Raw genomic sequence first — 17,901 nt, 5'->3', positions numbered from 1 at the left:
TGGAAAAGATTGGGTCGCTGTGCAAAAAAGGTTGAGAACCATTGGCTTAGAGTGTGCGGGGTCGGTACCATTCGGTTAGCGGAATGCTAACCGAATGCTAACTTATCCCCAGACCGGCCCACTTTCCGTATCTTATTCACATAGGGAGCGATAAGGCTCCCTGCTAGAGACAGGGCATTGACCGCCCGGCTCATCTCTCACCGCCAGCCCTCACAGCTTGCAGTGGCTGATAACGGTGCTTATATGCTGACGGGTGAAGGCGGCTGGACGGAGACCCCGGTCTATAACGGCGCTGTTAATTCCTAGCTCTGCGAGTCACAAAGCAGAGGCCTAAGACCTTGTGCTGCATGACGCAGTCTAATCTCCTGAAGATGACCTTTACAGACTGGATCCCTCCGTAAACACGTTGTTCGATCACGTGACGTATGATTACCCGAAGAGCCAAAGGCATTTTGTTACATTTTCAATGTATTTGAAATTACTGCATGCACTATTGAAGAGTTACGTAGTAACTCAGGCTCTTAGGCTGGTCAATCACGCTTGTGTTTTACCAGTCACAGCTATTTAAATTAGTTAATATGGATACATAGCAGTTTTTAAATGAATCAGTTTTTTTAACCTTACAGGAAAAATATTCCAAAAAATATAGATGTTTGTTTTAAGAGCAAGCTAAGAAGATTTTATTATCGGAAGGCAGAATGTATCCATGGTAGAAATATGAACAAGTTGCGTTTGGCAGATCCTGATATTTACTTGAGATCTCAAGTATTCCTGGGAACTAGGCCAGCTGTCGGTAACAACCCAGAATCCACGCCCTCTCCACGTTTTTTACACAACTCATTCCTTTGTGCAAGTTTGAAAGGGAATATGTTGCTGGATATGGTGTTTGCATTTATATGGAGGTTTAAAAAAAGTAGTATTTTTCTCGCAGACGTTCATATTTCATCCCCAGATGGTAGTTACTGAAGATTTATAAAGTCTGCTAGCTCCCATAAGCACTCGCCACTGGGAGAAAGTGCTTGACGTCTTTCCTCTCTTAACTAAATATAGTTTCTTAGGTCACTGCAGTAATTGGGCTGTTTTGATCCAAATGCTTTACTAGGCAGCTGACCTTTAGCTGTTTGTACATAATTATTGCTGCCGGGTGCAGTGTGCAGTTTTATTTTTATTTATTGGAACAACTTGACTAATGGCGAAGTTTGACCTTGGGCTTTCCATTTTCTTTTTTTTAATAGCAATTATCTTTTCTGTTTACTGGAAGATGCATCGATTGGGCACTTTTTCCACACCGACTGCATCTTCTGGGGTCTCCGGTGGATTTGTGTGAGATGCAGCACAGATCAGACCAGACTGCTGCTCATTTTGCTATTTTTTCAAACGAAGCGAGCAGAATAGAGGTTGTTTGATTATCCATATCTGCTCCAGTGATTTTTGTTTTGTAGATCAAATTTAGTTGCAATAAATGTAAGCCGACCCCTGTGTGAACTGAACCATGCTGCAGGTCCCTGCGTTCATCTTCATAATTAACTGTTTGCAGTTCAGTCTCTTGTAGTCAAGTTACATTTGGACTAATGAGACATGAAAAAAATGCTGTTTATTCCATGTCTTGGTCTTATGAAATCTGACGTACAGTGGCTATAAAAAGTCTACACGCCCCTCTTAAAATGGCAGGTTTTTGTGATGCAAAAAAAATGAGACCATGAAATGAATTTTTCCCCCACCTTTAATGTGACCTATAACCTCTACAATTTAATTGAAAAACAAATTTGTTAGGGAGGAAAAATATAAACAATAAAACATGTAGAATAAACTGGTTGCATAAGTGTGCACACCCTTAAATTATTACTTTGTTGAAGCACCTTTTGATTTAATTACAGCATCCAGTCTTTTTGGGTAGGACTCTATCAGCTTGCCCACTCTTCTTGTACAGCCCTCTTTAGGTCGCCCCACAGATTCTCAGTTGGATTTAGGTCTGGGCTTTGGCTGGGCCATTCCAAAGCTTTCATTTTCTTCTGGTGAAGCCATCGGTTTGTTGATTTCGGATGTATGCTTGGGATCATTGTTGTACTGGATGGTGAAGTTCCTCTTCAACTTCAACTTTCTAGCAGACACTTGAAGGTTTTGGACTGTCCATAATTCCCTCAACCTTGACTAAAGCCCCTTTCCAGCTGAAGAAAAACAACCAATCAATTTTGGAAGGACGTCCAGTTCTCAGTAGCATCACTGTTGTCCCATATTTTCTCCACTTCTTGGTGACTATCTTCACTGTGTTCCATGGTGTATCTAACGCAGTGGGATTTTTTTTGTACCCTTCTCCTGAATGATACATTTCAACATTGAGATCCCTTTGATGCTTTGTAAGCTCTCTGCAAACCTTGGCTTTTGCCGTAGGATGCAGGTAAATGTCAGGAAAATCCTACTAGGACAGCTGTCCTTTGTTTGGGGTTAATCAGTCACTTTAATTGATGGCAGGTGTGTATCCAGAAAAACTGAATGCTGTAATTAAATCAAAAGTTGCTTACACAAAGTATTACATTAAAGGTGTGCAAAGGTGTGCAACCAGTTTATTGTACGTTTCTTTTATTTTTTTAATATTTTTCCCCTAAGATTTGGTTGTTCTTCTTCAGTTTAATTGTACAGGTTACAGGTCACATTAAAGGTGGGAAAAGTCTCATTTTTTACATCATGAAAGCCTGGCATTTTTACAGGGGCTTGAACACTTTTTAATAACTACTGTATCAAGCACTTTCTTGTATGCCAGTTTACAGTAGCGTTTTTCTGCAACACTACTGAGCATTTCCGGTGATGAATAGTGAAGTATCGGTTGCTATTGACGACAAGTTCAATGACAGCTTTCATAGTTAGCTAATCATGACGTATTCACAGTGTCCTTTTTACTAGTTTGAAGTGACGCCAAAAACACTTTTTTTAAAAAACAAAAAAATCTTACTGGTTCTGCTTTGACTTTGGCTTATTGTATTGCATGTATCTTGTATCAAAACAATAACATGATGTTAATGTTACTGTTTCTGTATAGTAATGTTATCCACTAGTTTTATCGGCTCTGTCCAATCAGGCGCTTCTCCAGGCCTTCAGGCCTTATTTGGGCGTCTGTTTCTGACCTTGTCCTTGAGTGGAGAGAGCCAGCCAGTTTGTGTCACGTCCAGCACGATTTTACCAGTAGAGGGATTTGTTTATAACCTCCAACACACACACACACACACACACACACACACACACACAACCACCCTAGCATTTTATTTACTTAGCAGATCCAAAGCAACTTATAATTACTATTTATTTATTTATTTGTTTGTTTGTTTTTGAGAAAACAGGGTCTGCCAGTCCATGGAGCACATTTAACAGATGATAAAAATGTCTGGTGCTTTTGCTGAAGTCTTTCTTGCCAGTCCCACGGATAAGCTTGTCATCATTCCCTATACTTCCGATGGTTTCTGATGCTTAATCCAGTTCTCTCAACCAAGCTGTATATGCATTTTTGCAGTGAGACATGCCTTTGTTCAGTACTTCAAAGCCACATGCAATATAAATGAACCATATCTGAATGGCTGCCCTTGCACTGGTTAAAGACCATGTACTTAATGCAGAGGTAGCCGGAGCTAGTCTCAAGTTACCTCCGTTTTCCGCCGTTTATTGTATCAACTGAGTATAGATTTCGCTTCAGGTTTTTTGCGGGTGTCTCAGTGTCTGGCACTGTTGTTCCACATCTCCAGGGTTTGGGTTTGGGTTCGGGTTTGCATGTTCTCCCCAGAACATGTGTTTCCTTTGGGTTTCCTACTATAGTCTAAAAACGTTCAGTTGGGCTGAAAGGCTTCTCTGAATTGCCTGTAGTGTGTGTGAGTGTGAGTGTGTTTATGTACGTTTCCTGCAATGCAGTGGCATCCTGTCTGAGCTGTTCCTTTGCCTTATGCCCTATTCTGCCTGGGAAAAGCTCCAGGAACCTACTCTGTCCAGGATGAGTGGTTGGAAGATTGATGGAAGTTTTCCGTAGCATGTCGTACCTCCCTCAGCCTCAGACAGAATTCAGTTGGAATTCTGTGCTGCTCTCTACGTCACACAGTTGCTCTAAATGTTAGTTTGTGGCTATTCACTCCATCAGTTGTCAACTCCACCCAAAAGAAATGTGTTTCCTGAGGTAACGATCTGGCCGCTGACATCATACCAAATTTCCCAGGGATCTTGTGTCACTCTGGGGAAAATAGAGCTTCAGGATGTTAGTTTTCAAACTCATAGCCTTTGCTGAACAACATTGCAACACTTTCCTCACATTCAGTCGAATCTCCTGCACTGCACCTGTAAACTATGCCTCCATATTTGTGGATCTTGAAGGTACTTAGGTTTTGATTCCTGTACATTTCATTGCATATTTTTAAATGAATATCAATAGCATATTTAAAAATATGATTTAAATGTATAAATATATTGTAATGTGTGTGACTGGAACCTATGGGACCTTCTGCAGGTGATTTGTGTTGGGCATCTTTTGAAGTTTGTTTTTCGCCTTCAGGTCCCAGAAGTCATCAACACCATCCGCCAGATGTCCAAAGCCGCCTTGAAGGAGGACACCAAACCCAAACCGGAGGCGGATGAGTCGTTTTACAACTCTCAGAAGTTTGAGGTGCTCTACTGCGGCAAGGTGACGGTCGCCCACAAGAAGGTGCCCTCCACCCTGATCGACGACTGCATCGAGAAGTTCCAGCAGCACGAAGCCGAACGCAAGCGTCTCCGTCCGACCAACGGGCAACGTTGCCACACCGACACCCACTTGGAGCTTCTCGAGGATGAGGGGGACCCCCTGATGTCACCCGCCGGTGACGAGAAGGTGGATCTCGAGAGCTTCAGGGAAGAGGAGGGGAGCGAGGGGGTGAATGACTTAGGGAAACTGGGTCGGGTGGGTCTGCCGGAGTGCATCCTGGAGGACTCGGGCTTTGAGGAGCAGGAAGTGCGTACTCGCTGCAACAGCCTGGCGGCGGGGCTACAGCACAGGCCCCGTGAGGTTGGGGGGAAGGTGCCAGCGCGGCGCCGGCATGCCAGTGCCCCCAGCCATGTGCAGCCGTCCAATGCCAAGACAAACCGCACCATGCTCTTCCAGGTAACTTCTCCGGACACATCACCGCGGAACTATTCTGTCTGTCTCTGTCTGTCCATCTACTCCTGAATGTGTCTGTCTGACTGTCTACTGAAGTATATGTCTGTCTGTCTCTGACTGTCTGTCTCTGTCTGTCTGACTGTACTCCTCTATCTATCTATCTATCTATCTATCTATTAGAGTTGGGGGAAAAAATCAATTCAGTTATGTATCATGATTCTTTTGTGCGCCAATTCATGTAACTCAAATTGATTTTTTAAAATTCATTTATAATTTATATACACTCACCTAAAGGATTATTAGGAACACCTGTTCAATTTCTCATTAATGCAATTATCTAATCAACCAATCACATGGCAGTTGCTTCAATGCATTTAGGGGTGTGGTCCTGGTCAAGACAATCTCCTGAACTTCAAACTGAATGTCATAATGGGAAAGAAAGGTGATTTAAGCAATTTTGAGTGTGGCATGCTTGTTGGTGCCAGACGGGCTGGTCTGAGTATTTCACAATCTGCTCAGTTACTGGGATTTTCACACACAACCATTTCTAGGGTTTACAAAGAATGGTGTGCAAAGGGAAAAACATCCAGTATGCGGCAGTCCTGTGGGCGAAAATGCCTTGTTGATGCTAGAGGTCAGAGGAGAATGGGCCGACTGATTCAAGCTGATAGAAGAGCAACTTTGACTGAAATAACCACTCGTTACAACCGAGGTATGCGGCAAAGCATTTGTGAAGCCACAACACGCACAACCTTGAGGCAGATGGGCTACAACAGCAGAAGACCCCATCAGGTACCACTCATCTCCACTACAAATAGGAAAAAGAGGCTACAATTTGCACGAGCTCACCAAAATTGGACAGTTGAAGACTGGAAAAATGTTGCCTGGTCTGATGAGTCTCGATTTCTGTTGAGACATTCAAATGGTAGAGTCAGAATTTGGCGTAAACAGAATGAGAACATGGATCTATCATGCCTTGTTACCACTGTGCAGGCTCGTGGTGGTGGTGTAATGGCGTGGGGGATGTTTTCTTGGCACACTTTAGGCCCCTTAGTGCCAATTGGGCATCGTTTAAATGCCACGGCCTACCTGAGCATTGTTTCTGACCATGTCCATCCCTTTATGACCACCATGTACCCATCCTCTGATGGCTACTTCCAGCAGGATAATGCACCATGTCACAAAGCTCAAATCATTTCAAATTGGTTTCTTGAACGTGACAATGAGTTCACTGTACTACAATGGCCCCCACAGTCACCAGATCTCAACCCAATAGAGCATCTTTGGGATGTGGTGGAACGGGAGCTTCGTGCCCTGGATATGCATCCCACAAATCTCCATCAACTGCAAGATGCTATCCTATCAATATGGGCCAACATTTCTAAAGAATGCTTTCAGCACCTTGTTGAATCAATGCCACGTAGAATTAAGGCAGTTCTGAAGGCGAAATGGGGTCAAACACCGTATTAGTATGGTGTTCCTAATAATCCTTTAGGTGAGTGTATGTTTGGATTCAAGGTGGAGAAATGTTGTAGTTCCTCTATAATCCTCCAGGTGGCTCGCCCTAAACTGTTCCCACATTGACAGGCAGCACAGCATCCTGTGTAGTAGGACCCAGTTATTTCCTAGCTTTGTTTAGTAGTAACAGGGAATGGAGGACGACATGGCAGAGATTCGTGCTGCTCCTGCACACCTTCTGTCTAATGTATGGAGAAACTTTGGCTTTCAAAATTGAAATGGTAAAGGGGATTTGGACATATGAGCCATGCTGTATGCAAACTCTGTCCTGCAAAAGGACATACGGGCACATATTGCTAGACATCATGCTGAGATAGACAAGGCAGCAGAGAAGCACAGAAGCTCAGTGTAGTTTTTTTTTACTTCTAATTCTAAGTTAACTTCAAATACAACCAGTATAAAGTTTATTTCACATTGTTTAAATGCTGCTTTTGGGTTTTTGAGGAGGAGGTTCAAGGTTTTTAAATTCTAAAAGAAAAAAAATTGTAGTATCGAATCCGGATATTCATAGAATCACAATACTTACAGAATCACAATACTTACAGAATCACTATACTTACAGAATCACAATACTTACAGAATCGCTATACTTACAGAATCACAATACTTACAGAATCACTATACTTACAGAATCACAATACTTACAGAATCGCTATACATACTGAATTAGCACCTAGGTATCGTGATAATATCGTACCGGGATTCACTGGTGACTCCCATCTCTTCTGCCTGCCTGGTCATTCACTTCTCACTCACTCACCTTCTACCTTTGCTTTGGTATCAGTCACTCATGAACCGTACAGTTCTTCTCGATATGTTCAGCACTGTTCAAGGCAGGTCTTTTAACTCTGAACCATCTTACGTTCCCTATATTTCCTAAATATACTGGCCCCTTTTGTAATTTCATAACTTGCACCTGTGTTATCTACACAACCAGTGCTTTGTCAAGTTAGATATTTTTTCATGTTGAGTCATAGTCATATGTAAGATGTGATGTAATCTTCCATTTTAATGTATGCATATTTATTCTGCCGTTTAGATCAAGGTGATTCATTACACACCGTTTTCCTGTCGTCTGTGGTTACTTGATTCGACTGTCCTTCATCTCAGCTTTGCTGGTCTTCCATTGATGTGTTTTCAAGTGTTCAAGACTCTTTGCGTGAAAATTGTTCTTTCTAATGCAGAAAAGCCTGCAGCCCCCTGTGTGTCTGTCTGTCATGTATCTAGCGTAATATCTATCTGCTAAGCTACGCACCTTGGAGATCTGCTCACGACATGGCTGTGATTCCTCCTACTGCCTCATGCTCTCGAACCAAAACTGTGAGGGTGCAATTCTTAATGATCTTCATTTGCTCCATAGGTTGGGCGGTTTGAAGTCAATCTCATTAGCCCCGACAGCAAAACTGTAGTCCTTGAAAAGAATTTTAAAGACATTTCTTCTTGTTCTCAGGTATGTCTTTTATTTTCCACGACACTGTAAAAATAACCTTCCTTTGTTCCACTTTCAACATTGTTTCACCTGTTGACATTTAATAACCGTTCATTTTGACATGTATTTCTCCTCATTCCTGTTTAACCTCTTGATTTGCCCCGTTTAACAAATACTTTCAAAAAAATAAAACAAAGAACGGACACTGTCTTATGCAATGAGATGCGTAAATGTAAAGTGTATTTACAGCACAGCGATTGGTTGGTAACCTTTGTAGTTTTTCTTCAAATCCCTGTATGAATATATGTAGCTCCATTGCTAAGATATGTCAGCCCTAATCGTTAAACTTTAAACAGCCTGTGTTGGGTTTTCTGTCCGTAATACCTGCACAGGTTCTATAAATAGGCACTTCTAATTACCAGAAACTGTTTGTGTTTTTTTTTTGTTGGTAATTTGCTTTTGTTTAATATGCTTTCGTTGTGTGCTATTGTGCTGTGTTTTCTTTTCCTGTCCAGGGCATTAAACAAACTGATCACTTTGGTTTCATCTGCCGGGACCAGGGCGAATCCGGCCTGAGTCAGTATGTCGTTTATGTGTTCCAGTGCGCCAGTGAATCTCTGGTCAGTAGTGACTTCCCAGACTCATCACTGCTGCTAATGAATAAACAATGTTAAAATGAAATTGATATGTCGTGTCTTGGATTTATGAAGAACTGTCAAGTGATCTAGATGGTCAGTGTCTAGAGCAATATTTGTCAACCCGGTCCTCAGGGATCCACAGACAGTCCATATTTTTGCTTCCTCCCTGCTTCCTGTACATCCGGACTAAACAATCAAGAAACCCCAAATAACTGGTGTAAGTCTGTTGGGAGCTGGGAGGGAGCAAAATGTGGATGGTTTGGGGCTCCCTGATGATTGGTTGAGAAACGCTGGTCTAGATCTTTAAAATATTGACTGCTTTGTTGTGAGAAAACCCAGACCAGTTTTTTAAGTTGAAAAATATTCATATTCTTTATACTGGATTGTTTAGTCAGTGAATATGTTTCAAGATTTATGGGCTTATTTCCTCTGCCAGACAGGAGTTGGACCGTCTGAAAGCATAGTATTTCCAAACCCAGTCCTCGGGGACTCGCAGTCGGTCCATGTTTTTGCTCAATTCCAGTTCCCTGCCAGACAGTGCACATTTTTGCTCCCTCCCACAAATCCACCTGGAGCCAGCTACCGGGGGCTGGGAGGGATGGAAAATGTGGACTGTCTACCGGCCCTTGAGGATTGGGAATAGGGCTGGGCGATATCACGTCGATGTTACATCACGCATGCGCAATACTCACCAGGGCTTCAGATGACGGACAAAACATCTGGCCGGACACCAGCTTTTCGGTATTACGCCGACGTTTTTTTACGCCCACAGTTAGTTAAGCAGATTAGTAGTGCACCTAAAATACTAATAAGGCATTTTATGATACCAAAAAATAAATTTAAATTTTGCATATCCTTATGTTTAATAAATGTGTCGGACTTTAAACTATAAAAAGTACCACCACACCACAGATTGTCTTTTTACCTTGTTTATCGACAAAATCTCCTCTTTTAAATGATGTCGTTGGCTGCTGAGCTGTTCCTTTCTTCACTGACACTTCAGTGCATATCGCCCTGAAGTATACCAAACCATAGTATACCAAAACAGTATTATGTGGTGTGCTCCGCTACAGTGTATATCACACTGAAGTATACCAAACCATAGTATACCAAAACAGGATTATGTGGGGTGCTCCGCTACAATGTATATCGCACTGAAGTATACCAAACCATAGTATACCAAAACAGTATTATGTGGGGTGCTCCGCTACAGTGTATATCGCACTGAAGTATACCAAACCATAGTATACCAAAACAGTATTATGTGGGGTGCTCCGCTACAATGTATATCGCACTGAAGTATACCAAACCATAGTATACCAAAACAGTATTATGTGGGGTGCTCCGCTACAATGTATATCGCACTGAAGTATACCAAACCATAGTATACCAAAACAGTATTATGTGGGGTGCTCCGCTACAATGTATATCGCACTGAAGTATACCAAACCATAGTATACCAAAACAGTATTATGTGGGGTGCATTGCTAACCGAATAATAAACTTAAAGATACGCCAAGTCTATGCAGATTGCTAAGTTTTGGGTGTCACAAAACGCATCTCACCAACATTTTAGCCGTATTACTAATCTGCTTACCAAATTGTGGGCATCCGTCCATATAGTACCGAAAAGCTGGTGCCTGGCCAAATGTTTTGCCCGTAATCTGAAGCCCTGGTAATTATTGTGCACACGCGATATAATATTGATGTAATATTGGCCAACCCTAATTGGGAAACTCTAGGATAGCGTCATGCGGATTTTGTGCGTGTGTTTCTTCTGCGGCCGCAGGTCGATGAGGTGATGCTGACGCTGAAGCAGGCCTTCAGCACAGCGGCAGCCCTGCAGAGCACCAAGACGCAAGTGCAGCTGTGCGAGGCCTGCCCCATGCACGACCTGCACAAGCTCTGCGAGAGGATAGAAGGTTGCCAGCCCGTTGAAGGACCGTGTCGCTCTTTACAGGAGTACGGGGAGGGTCCATGAGTTAACTGGGCCTTTTATCTTTGCCCAGGTCTTTATCCACCCAGGGCCAAGCTGGCCATCCAAACCTACGTCTCTCAGCTGAAGGATAATGAGCAAGCGGACATCTTTGAGCGCGTCCAGGTCAGAGCTCCTCCACCAGTTAGATGACAGGACACAGACAGCACAGGTTTCTAATATGTGACAGTCGGTTTGTGTTTCTCCTGTGCAGAAGATGAAGCCTAGCAATGATCAGGAAGAGAACGAGTTGGTGATTCTGCAGTTGAGGCAGCTGTGTGAAGCCAAACAGAAGACCCACCTCCACATAGGACAGGTTCCTCAGGTATGACATGTCTTCTCCACTATCAGTTGTCATGTGACCCATATGATTCCTTCTATGCCGTCACCCTTGAATGTCACATTGGTTGTTGGCATACGGGACCTATTCTAGTTGTCCTTTATAAATTATGGAAAAGCATATTTGTCTTCTGAAGTGTTTTGCTAGTCATGCTATCTCCAAGTCCAGAAGAACCTGGAAAAACAGAGAAGCAGCAAAAAGCTTATTTGTGGCTCCCAGCTGTCACTGGTAACGCTGATACCTGGAGCCAATGTGCCCATAGAAACGGTGTCTTTGGTGACAGCTGCTCAGTTAAAGTAATATTTATCCTGAGTGTTTATACAAGATTTAATGTTTATCATATTTTTTTTTTATTGCGGCTCATTCTCTTCCACTTCCCACCACGTTATACTTGGCAGACTGTCCCTAACAACGTGGTGCCAGACAACTCCACCACTGGGGGGCGCTTCAAGCTGGACATTCTGAAAAACAAAGCCCGCACCTCTCTGACAAGCTCCCTGGAGAATATTTTTTCAAGGGTATGAGTGTATCTCTGTGTGTGTATTTACATGTATGTTAACCTCGTACGGGTGCCCTTATCTGTTTTTTGACACCCCCAGCCATTTATTTACATGCTCACAAACGTAATGTTATAGATAAATAAATAGTTTTACAGTAAAGTGTTTTCCAGAGAGTAATTTGCCAAGTAAAGTATTTTTTATGTGTGTTTGTGTGACACTTTGATATGAACTTCCAGCAGTGGTGGGACAACCCACAATCCATTTTTTTGCAAATATTTATCTCCAAAATGATGATGAAAGTGCATTAGAGCATGCATTAGAATGAATGCATGCATTACAATGTGAATGCAATGCATTCAGTTGGAGACTGAGTATATATTGGCGTCATCCCCAGGGTGCCAACCGGATGCGTGGTCGTCTTGGAAGCATGGGCAGCTTTGAACGCGTGAGTATGATTCCCTGGAGTTTCTGCAAGGGAGGCTGTAGGACTTTTTGTTTTTGTTTTTATTTCAGGTTAGGGAACATGTGAGGGATCATGATTCATGCAGTGGGGACATCTTTATCATTAGCCAATGATGTGTTGTTAATCAGTGACTGACAGGGGAAGGGGAACTCTGGGGACCAATCAGCTCTCAGCTGTGACCCGCCCATGCATTATGTCCCAGATCTAAGAGCATATAGGCAGGTTTGGCGTCATGTTTATCAAGAGCGTCCGTGGTGCGTCAGATTTGAGTAGAATGTTGCCTTCGTGTGGGTGACGAGTTTTGTGTTGGCATATTTGTGGGCATTTATGAAGGCGGTCGCCTGTTGGTGTGATTGGTGCCTGTTTTAACTGCAGTGGTGCAGTGTTGTGCCAAGAATCCACCCCTCCTTCCCATGAGCCAGAAGAGGCATCAGAGGGGCAGTGATACGCTGGCAGATTCAGGGGGCCCAGAGCTTTAGAGCAGCCCTTGAATACGTAAAATCATACGTTGATTGACAAATTTCCCCTCGACATCTTCCTGGGCTTCCGTTCAGTGCGTCTGCCACCTCTGATATGTAATCTTCCCTGTAAAACATGGTGTCAGTTAAATACGTTCTTAATATAATTATTGCAACAATATATATTGGTAACGGTGACATAGTAAGCTGAAATAGCCCTCACTTGAGTAGCTCTCAATGAGTTAGTGCAATATATTTTTATGTTTCATGTATTTAAGATATTAAAATGACCAATTCCCTGTTTAATAGCTTTTCACTTTTGGCTCCTTTCATCTTTTCAGTCCAGAAGTATATATTTTGTTTTTTTTTTTAAGCTGATTTTCTTTATTCCCTGGAATTTTTTGCAGTTTGGGAGTCCTTCTCAGCAGTATTTAAGCTGAGTAATGATTCTGCTGTTTCAGGATATGGTGCACAAGACAGGAAATGGGTTGAGTATGGCCAAAAGAGGAAGAGCAGCACGGACCGGTCCTTCCGATACCCAGCTCAGTAAACAAGGTCGACTTCAGCAGCGCCTGCCTCCCCGCAGCGCCTGTTTTTGTGAGACACAGGATGTAGCTCATTGGCATACAATAGATCCTGGGGCTCAGATAGAGGAACTGTGGTACGACTTAGGTTATTGTCTGTTGGCTGGGTTTAGTGTAGACAGAGTTCTAGGGCAGTTTTGGAGTTGGTTGTTGCACAGGTGTCGAGGTCGGTTTTGGAGGGAAACCTGTCCTGGAGCATTTGTGAATGAAAGCTGATTGCTGGTGACTCCCAACGTTAACGTGAGTGCCTTGTGGGGGAGGTGTCGTCTTTCTCTGAAGCTTGGGGGGAGGGTCTATGTGGTTTACATGGCAAGTAGACACATGTCGATTCTGGAGTGAATGAGTTTGGGAGTGGTGACTGGCATGTAGCACATACTCGCGAGTGGAATCCATCTGACCCGTGATCGTGCCCCCAGCAGGACGAGACCCCTGGGGACTCCCCTCCGGGAACCCCCCCCGGCTCCTCGCCGTGTTTCCCCGAGGACGACCCCGCCGCCCCGCAATTCCGGCGCCGTGCCCACACCTTCAGTCACCCGCCCGTGAAGAAGAGGATCTCCTTCAGCGAGCCTCAGGCCCCCGTGTCCAAGGCCCCCCTCCTACGGCAGCAGTCCGTGGCCCCTGAGCTGCTACAGAGCAGGTATGGTGTCCCCACCCCGTCTCGACCTCGCTATGACCTCATCACGTGCATCGACAAGCACACCTGACACTGATCCTCGGGTTACGGAAACCTCTCACACTAGCTGTCCTTCTAGTCATTCTCAATACTCAAACTATAGATGTCGCTGCTGTTGTTGTCATTAATGCACTTTTTTTTTTTTACATAAAGTTTTAACAATGTTTATTGCATGCAGTTGTGCGTTAAATGATGTTAGAGATGCATTTGTGAAAAAGGCTTTTAACACCACAACTAGGTTTGTTAATGAAAGCCATGCCATGCTCTGTACTAATGAACATAGGGAACACATCTAGAAACAGTTTTCCTCTGCAGAGATATTCCTTAAGCTGATTTTTTGAGGGGACAGTGGTCTATAACGTTATTCCATGCACACATCACTGCTCTTCATCGTTTGGTCATTATTCAGTTTTGGATTTTTGCCGTCCTTAGGTGTCTGGTTGTACTCTACTAGTTGTCTGATGTAGCGTTGCATTCTGGTGTCTTTGCCATGCGTTGTACTTACTTGTTGTGAAATTTGTGTGTGCGCGCACACGCGTGTGCGTGCGTGTCTGTGTGTGTCTTGCGTCGCCACCACCCAGCCCCGTGAGCATCGCGAGAAAACGCAGCGTTTCTGAAAGCGAGTCCTTCAGCCTGCCCTCGTCTTTCTCGGCTCCCAATTTCCTGAAAAACTTTTACCAGGGTTCTCTAGGTTCCCCTACCGAAGGTGGGCCCTTCAAGAGGTGAGAAGGTCTTCCAGACTCGCCCCGCACAACATCTATGTCTCTGTCGACTGTGCTGGTTGCAGTGAGATGATGGCAGTGGGCTTTAATTGTCCAGTTGTTTTTTTTTCCTTCCTTACCATGCATCCATTCTAATGCTGCAAACTTTACTGTAACAGAAGACAATGAACCTGCTTTTTGTTCTTGCTGGATCATCTCTGCTTGTTCTGGTGGACGGCTTGTGTTTGTGTCTGCATGTAGCTTGTCTAATAATCTTGAAGGACCCAAGGCAGTATTTTATCATTCTCCTGTGCAGTGTGCTTTGCGTGTCAGTGGCAGCCTAAATGAATGGACTAACTTTTTTTTTCGCTTCCGGCAAAATTTGACCTGTTATGATGCAGTAGAGTATTTTTTTTTTAATCCCTTTTTGGTTTATTTGTTCAGGCTGATAATTCGTTGACCATTGACCGATAGAGCTGTCGTGAATTATATCACAAAATTCTGTAAAAAATAAGTACTTGTGTTCTATGGCATTTTGTCAAACAGAGCTTGTCAGAAGCCTTATGGCCCCAGTGCCTTGAAGTTTAAAATAATCCACATGGAGGGGAAGTGGCAAGCTTTGGATGATCCGAGAGTAGACCAAAAACAGCTCTAACCAGCTCCCGCATGCCAATGTGTCTCTTGTGCTATAAAATTTTTTTTTTGAATATATAAACTAGGTATAAAGTAGATTGAAGTACTAGCTGGATAAATATCTTGTCATGAAAACAGATTAACTTTCTGTCTTCATATGAACTGCTTAGAATCTTTAAAACGCTGTTTGTCTGTGTCATAAACATGCATGAATCTATATTCCAAATGCTGCTTTCGTTCCCTGCTCAGTGTGGCACTGACCCGCTGGCTGTTTAGCCACCCAGTAAAGAAGGTGTCTGTCCACGGTCATGTTGTTCAGATTCACAGAACGTCAATATGCCCGTGCCGTACGTCTAAACACACAAGGGGGCTCCCTGTGGGTTATTTTTAGCTCGCAGAATAATTTATGCGGACTTGGAAAGCTGAAAGGGAGGCTTGAATGTTGTGCATTTAGAATTGCAGCGGTGGAGTCCGTCTCTTTTAGTTACTGACAGGTATTTTCTGTTCTAGTTAGGTCTTCCCAAACTTGTTTTTATTTTTGTTTTCTCCTTTTGTTTTATTTTCTGTTGATTTAAGTATATTCCGGGTTATAGTCGGCGTAATCTTACTAATTAATCTCATCAGGACCTTTGCACCATAAATGCGCTGTCAGCCTTGCAGGAGGCTTCGCTGAGTTTACGGGCACTATGGCCTTTATTTCTGCTGCACACAGGAGCTAATTGAGGTCAGTTGCAGACGAAAGGTAATTAATGGGAGACACCCAGTGGCCAGTTGGCTCCAGTATCAGGCTCTGCCCTGTGGAATCGTTTGGCTGTTGTTTGGTAATGGTGCTGAATGTCTGCCCATCTTTCTATAACAAAAGTTCTGTTTTTGGCCTTTTAAAGTTGGTAAAATCTCATTTTAGCTCACTCGAAATACACTGCCAGTCAAACATTTTTGCACACACTGAGATTTTCTACATTTGCATGTTACTCGTGTAACGCTTACTAAAAATACATTCAGTATTCTTTGCTAGCAAATCGATTTTCAGTATGTTCACCATTTGAGTAACTTTATTAGCAAGAAAATGACATATCTTTGATTCATCAAAGTAACCTCCTCTAGCAGTTATAACAGCAGAGAAAATTTGAGGCATTCTTTCTACCAGGGGCATTAATTACTCTGTTTCATGGGATGACAATATTAACTAGTATATTTAACGTTAATGGACAGCCTAGAATCTGACTATGCCTTCACCACACAACCAGTTAATACGATGTCAGAAATGCATTACATACTCTTTCCAAGGAAACTTGTTTTATTCGACTTTTAATTTATAGTTCACTCAACTCTCCAATGCTTAACAGAAATTTAAACATCAGCTGTTTATGAAATAAATGGAAAAGTGGTAAAAGAAATACTGTGATGTGCAAAAACTTTTGACCGTTAGTGTAACTTCATATTTTTTTTATTTAGGAGAAAAATTATGTTTGAGGTGTGAGAGAACTAAATTTGAGAAAATGCTTTTGTTTATATTGTAAGAATTTGGTGTTCTCTGAAAATTCGCAAATTAAAATTTTGGCTTGGCAACATATGTGAGGGACATCTGTGCAATGTTAGGACCATGTGTGTTGAGTGTCATGAATTTATATGTCTGCTGGTATGTTTAACACTAACAGCTTTTCTGCAGTAACCCCTAAACTAACATTTTTCCCCCCCTGGCTTTAAACTGTTGTATTCTTCCACCAGATAATGAGCAGATGTTGGTAGTGTCACATGGGTATCCTAACAGTCGTTATGGTTTTCTGTTTAGTGGATTGCTGATGATTAAATCTATACTCAGTGGTCACTTTATTAGGTACATTAAAGCATGTGTGGCTTTAAACAGCGAATCGCGTGGCTAAAACTAAGGAAATAAAACGGTCAGATGCCAGGGTCCAATCACAGTTTGACAAAGCATCACGATGCGCAACAGGTGCGATCTAAGTAACTTTCATTGTGGCATGATTGCTGGCACCAAATGTGGTTCCAGTATCTCAGAAAGAAACACCCTCCTGGGATTTTTGCATGTTACAGTGTCTTAAATTTACAGAGAATGGTGTGATAAACAAAACAGTTGTAAACCGAAGGCATTGTGTCTGTGAAGTATCTATAACGAAACCTAACAGATGCTTATTTGCATATCATAAACATGAATATGTAAAATAAAATAATCAAAAATATAACATCATAACAATCATAATGAGCTGAATTCTGTCTACTGTAAACCCCATGTTCTCTACTACTGAGTATGACTGCATATCTGTGGCGATAACCTCCCCTACAGCCGTAGTTATTTTTTTAGCCCAGTCTGAGTTTCCTGGCAAAAGCACATTAGATGCCACGCGGAGACTAACATGCAGAGGCAGTTTCTGCCTTACTCCAGTCCTACACACACTTGGATGATCATTTCCAGCAACAGAGCCGACAGGCAGTCTTGGTCTTATCAGCGACTCTCTCTCCGGTGTTGGTGAATTTCATTGGGAAATCAAAATGTTCCCAATTCACCAATTTTGGCTGACTGGCTACCAGCATTATCTGCAACCAACTCACACCCACAATTAACTTAACTTAATGTTTTCCATTTGAACATCTACTTGTGAATTCAGGTTCTGCCCATGTCAGTAAAAGTATTCTTTTGTCTCATTTTGCATATCAGACTGAAAATGATGTCCAAAATGGGACATGATGAATGCTTGTATGCTTCATATACTACATTAACATGGTGACCAGATGATATGCTTCACATACTACATTTACACAGTGACTAGATGATATGCTTCACATACTACATTAACACAGTGACCAGATGATATGCTTCACATACTACATTTACACAGTGACCGGATGATATGCTTCAC

General features: G+C 42.7%; 1 protein-coding gene across 4 annotated transcripts in view; it reads left to right on the top strand.

Annotated features, from left to right (window-relative positions):
* tbc1d4 (TBC1 domain family, member 4) overlaps window positions 1–17,901 on the top strand; it is a 38,259-nt gene that overhangs the window by 9,215 nt on the left and 11,143 nt on the right. The window contains exons 1-11 of one of the 4 annotated variants that reach the window (XM_023813526.2): window positions 4,224–4,350; window positions 4,529–5,113; window positions 7,989–8,078; window positions 8,573–8,677; window positions 10,485–10,617; window positions 10,705–10,796; window positions 10,885–10,995; window positions 11,409–11,528; window positions 11,905–11,955; window positions 13,432–13,652; window positions 14,270–14,410. In XM_023813526.2, the coding sequence (XP_023669294.1) occupies window positions 4,324–4,350; window positions 4,529–5,113; window positions 7,989–8,078; window positions 8,573–8,677; window positions 10,485–10,617; window positions 10,705–10,796; window positions 10,885–10,995; window positions 11,409–11,528; window positions 11,905–11,955; window positions 13,432–13,652; window positions 14,270–14,410 (1,676 nt within the window). In that variant the 5' untranslated portion in view covers window positions 4,224–4,323. Of the gene's footprint in view, window positions 1–4,223; window positions 4,351–4,528; window positions 5,114–7,988; window positions 8,079–8,572; window positions 8,678–10,484; window positions 10,618–10,704; window positions 10,797–10,884; window positions 10,996–11,408; window positions 11,529–11,904; window positions 11,956–13,431; window positions 13,653–14,269; window positions 14,411–17,901 lie in introns of those variants that run through there. The other 3 variants (XM_023813355.2, XM_023813272.2, XM_023813436.2) reach the window with 3 other exon arrangements.

Source organism: Paramormyrops kingsleyae, chromosome 1 (assembly GCF_048594095.1).
Source record: "Paramormyrops kingsleyae isolate MSU_618 chromosome 1, PKINGS_0.4, whole genome shotgun sequence".
Lineage (NCBI taxonomy): Eukaryota > Metazoa > Chordata > Actinopteri > Osteoglossiformes > Mormyridae > Paramormyrops > Paramormyrops kingsleyae.
Note: the sequence above shows the minus strand (reverse complement) of the source record. Positions and strands in the feature narration are given on the sequence as shown.